We start from the raw sequence: 2,575 nt of genomic DNA on the forward strand, positions 1-2,575 counted from the left end.
TTTGAATTCCACTTACATATAATTACGTATTTATTTAATTTAAGTCACGTCTTAAGTTAGACCTTCACTAATTACAATTTCAATACAGACTTATTTCAAGTTAAATACACACATACATACATATGTATAGAGAGATGCTAGGTCATTAATTTTATTTTTCTTATTAAGTAAAACGAGATGAGATGCTTAAAAACCATGGCGGCAAACATTAATTATATCGGTAACATTTTTACAAACCTAAACGATTTTGGTTGCTTAAATGATTTTTGTACAATTATATTCAGAGTACCTATTTAGAAAAAAAAATTAAAGTTACATACATATATAAAATTTAGTTACTTTTTAACCACATTCATATCTAAGTTGTATTTTGATACTTTTTGTTAAACTTTTTTTAGAATCTTCACTGCGGAGTATATATCTAGTCATCAGTCCTTGCTCACCCTTACGATGTGGCCATCAACTTGGCTGCCTGGATGACATTGTGCTGATGGTGATAACTGGCCATTTCGCTGGCCGAACCGTGCATGCCATGCATTCCAACGCCCATACCGACGCTCACACCCATACCCATGCCCATGCCCATGCCGCTGCCAGCCGCAGCTGCCGCCGAGGAGGCGCTCAAGGGCGCAAACGAGCCGCTGAAGTAGCAGTTACTCACATAATCATAATTGCTGGCATTTGCTTCGGACTTTACACTATAACCACCAACACCACCAGTGGTTGAGTCACCAGAGCCACTGCCGATGTGCGAGCTGCCGCTGTGTTGACCCAACGCTGCCGCGGAGTGTTGTGAGGCAGCATGGTGAGCCGCCGCCGCGGCATGATGATGATGATGATGCAGATGCGCGGCCGCTGCCGCCGAATGATGATAGCTGGGACTTGGCGTGCCGGCAGAAATACCATTAGATAGGGAAACAGCGCTGGGGGAGGAGTTGTTGAGATTACCAATGCTACCACCACCACCACCGCCGCCGCCGCCGCCACTATTGGCGCCGCTGCCAGCGGAAGCAAGTAGGTGTTCGTACTTTGAGATGCTATGCGAACCGAAGCTGGAGGCGGAGAGTTGTGCGCTGCTTGCATTGCTTTGCGGCGAATATAGATTTGAGTTGAGCGACGAGGCAGTGGAGGCTGAGTGCACGGTGGGTGTGCTACCGGCGGAAGAGTGGGCATGTGCGTGCGCGTGTGAATGCGTATGCGAGATGGTGGAATGACGGGACTGCTGCGCGGCTGCGGACGACAAATGCATATGATGGCTGAGTGTGTTGTGCAATGAGCTACTGGAAGATGGCGAGGCGCTGAGAGCGCTTAAGCTGAGATTGTGCAAGGAGTTGTTGTTGTTCATACTACCGCTGCCACCGACAGCGCTGCTCATGGCCGCAAGTGAGTTGTTAAGACTGCTGTTGGCTTTCAGGCTCAAATCGGACTGCAGCTTGGCGGTGAGCGCAACGGACGAAGGCAGGCTGTGGCGCTCCAAAGCGAGAGAGGACTTCGAGTCTATGGAAATGGGGAAATTTACATTAATTAACAAATCAGCTGCCAACACTAAACTTTTTCGCACTGCACTCACCATCATCTTTGCCATCCTTTGATACATCCGTCGAACTGTTGGACTTTTTCGGCTTACGCTTGCGCGTCTGTATGCCATCCTTGCGCATCGCCAAAGGCCGATTGACCCCATGCAACTTGAAGTAGAGTCCGCAGGCGTTGCACACCGGTTCACCCTCATTGTTGCGCCGCCAAAGCGTTGTGGTGCGCGTACCGCAATTGGTGCAGCACAGTCCCAGCCGTCTTGTGGCCGTCTGCAAGGATAAAATCTAGTTTACAAAAATGCGCATGCAACAGCCGAAAAGAAGAAATGAAATTGAAGGTAAGTTTTGGAAGCAAAATAAAGGAAACACTCACTGTACTCACCAGTCGCTTGCTCGGTTTGATTAGCGGCCGATTCATGCCGTTCATCTTGTGATAGAGGCCGCAAGCGTTGCACAAATAATGGCCGGTGCCGTCGCGCCGCCAAAGCGGTGTGCTGATCGCACCACAATTGACACATTCACGTCCTTCGCCAAACTGAAAGTCAATTGCATTGTCGTAGGGGGAAGAACGCTGAAAGCCGGTAGGGTCGTAGGCTGCGCGCCACGAGCCCATCGAATAGAATTGCGCTGGCAGTTGGGCATGCGCAGTGCCAAAACTGTCGGTGGTCCAGGCGTTCTGCGCAGCGGCGGTGCCAAAATGCGCCGCAACATGATTGTATTGGCTTTGGGTGAGTGCGCGATTGGAAGGCACATAGACTGGCGCATTCATAGCCTGTTGGTGGTGGTAGCTACTATTACCAGCCGCGCCTCCCGTAAGATCGGGATAGCCGGCGCTGGAGTGATACATTTTTGTTGAGAGCGGTTGTTGTTGTGTCGCACTAGCCGTCGACTGACCAAACGGCAGGTGGTTGCTGTACGCTGAACGCGGCAGTTGGTTTTGAATTTGGGAATGATAATCACTGGGTGAAGATTGTGGCGTAATGGGAGAGGTCTGTAAGCAGAAGGAAATTCAGAAAATTAGATACACCTAAGGATATAACTTG

At 49.4% G+C, this 2,575-nt stretch overlaps 1 protein-coding gene across 2 annotated transcripts; it reads right to left on the bottom strand.

Moving 5' to 3' along the window:
• Positions 1-12: 12 nt before the first annotated feature.
• Positions 13-2,478, bottom strand: LOC118732425 (GATA-binding factor A-like). Of its 2 annotated transcripts, none has more exons than XM_036461560.1 (3): positions 1,915-2,478; positions 1,571-1,802; positions 13-1,497 (listed from the first exon to the last, which is right to left on the bottom strand). In XM_036461560.1, the coding sequence occupies exons 1-3, from the start codon at positions 2,377-2,379 to the stop codon at positions 446-448; spliced, it is 1,749 nt and encodes a 582-aa protein (XP_036317453.1). In that variant the 5' UTR covers positions 2,380-2,478; the 3' UTR covers positions 13-445. The 2 variants fall into 2 exon arrangements, with proteins under 2 accessions (XP_036317453.1, XP_036317452.1); XM_036461559.1 differs by having other exon boundaries at positions 1,906-2,478.
• Positions 2,479-2,575: the final 97 nt, after the last annotated feature.

This window comes from Rhagoletis pomonella, unplaced genomic scaffold (assembly GCF_013731165.1).
Source record: "Rhagoletis pomonella isolate Grant_MI unplaced genomic scaffold, Rhpom_1.0 Rhpom_scaffold_20017, whole genome shotgun sequence".
Lineage (NCBI taxonomy): Eukaryota > Metazoa > Arthropoda > Insecta > Diptera > Tephritidae > Rhagoletis > Rhagoletis pomonella.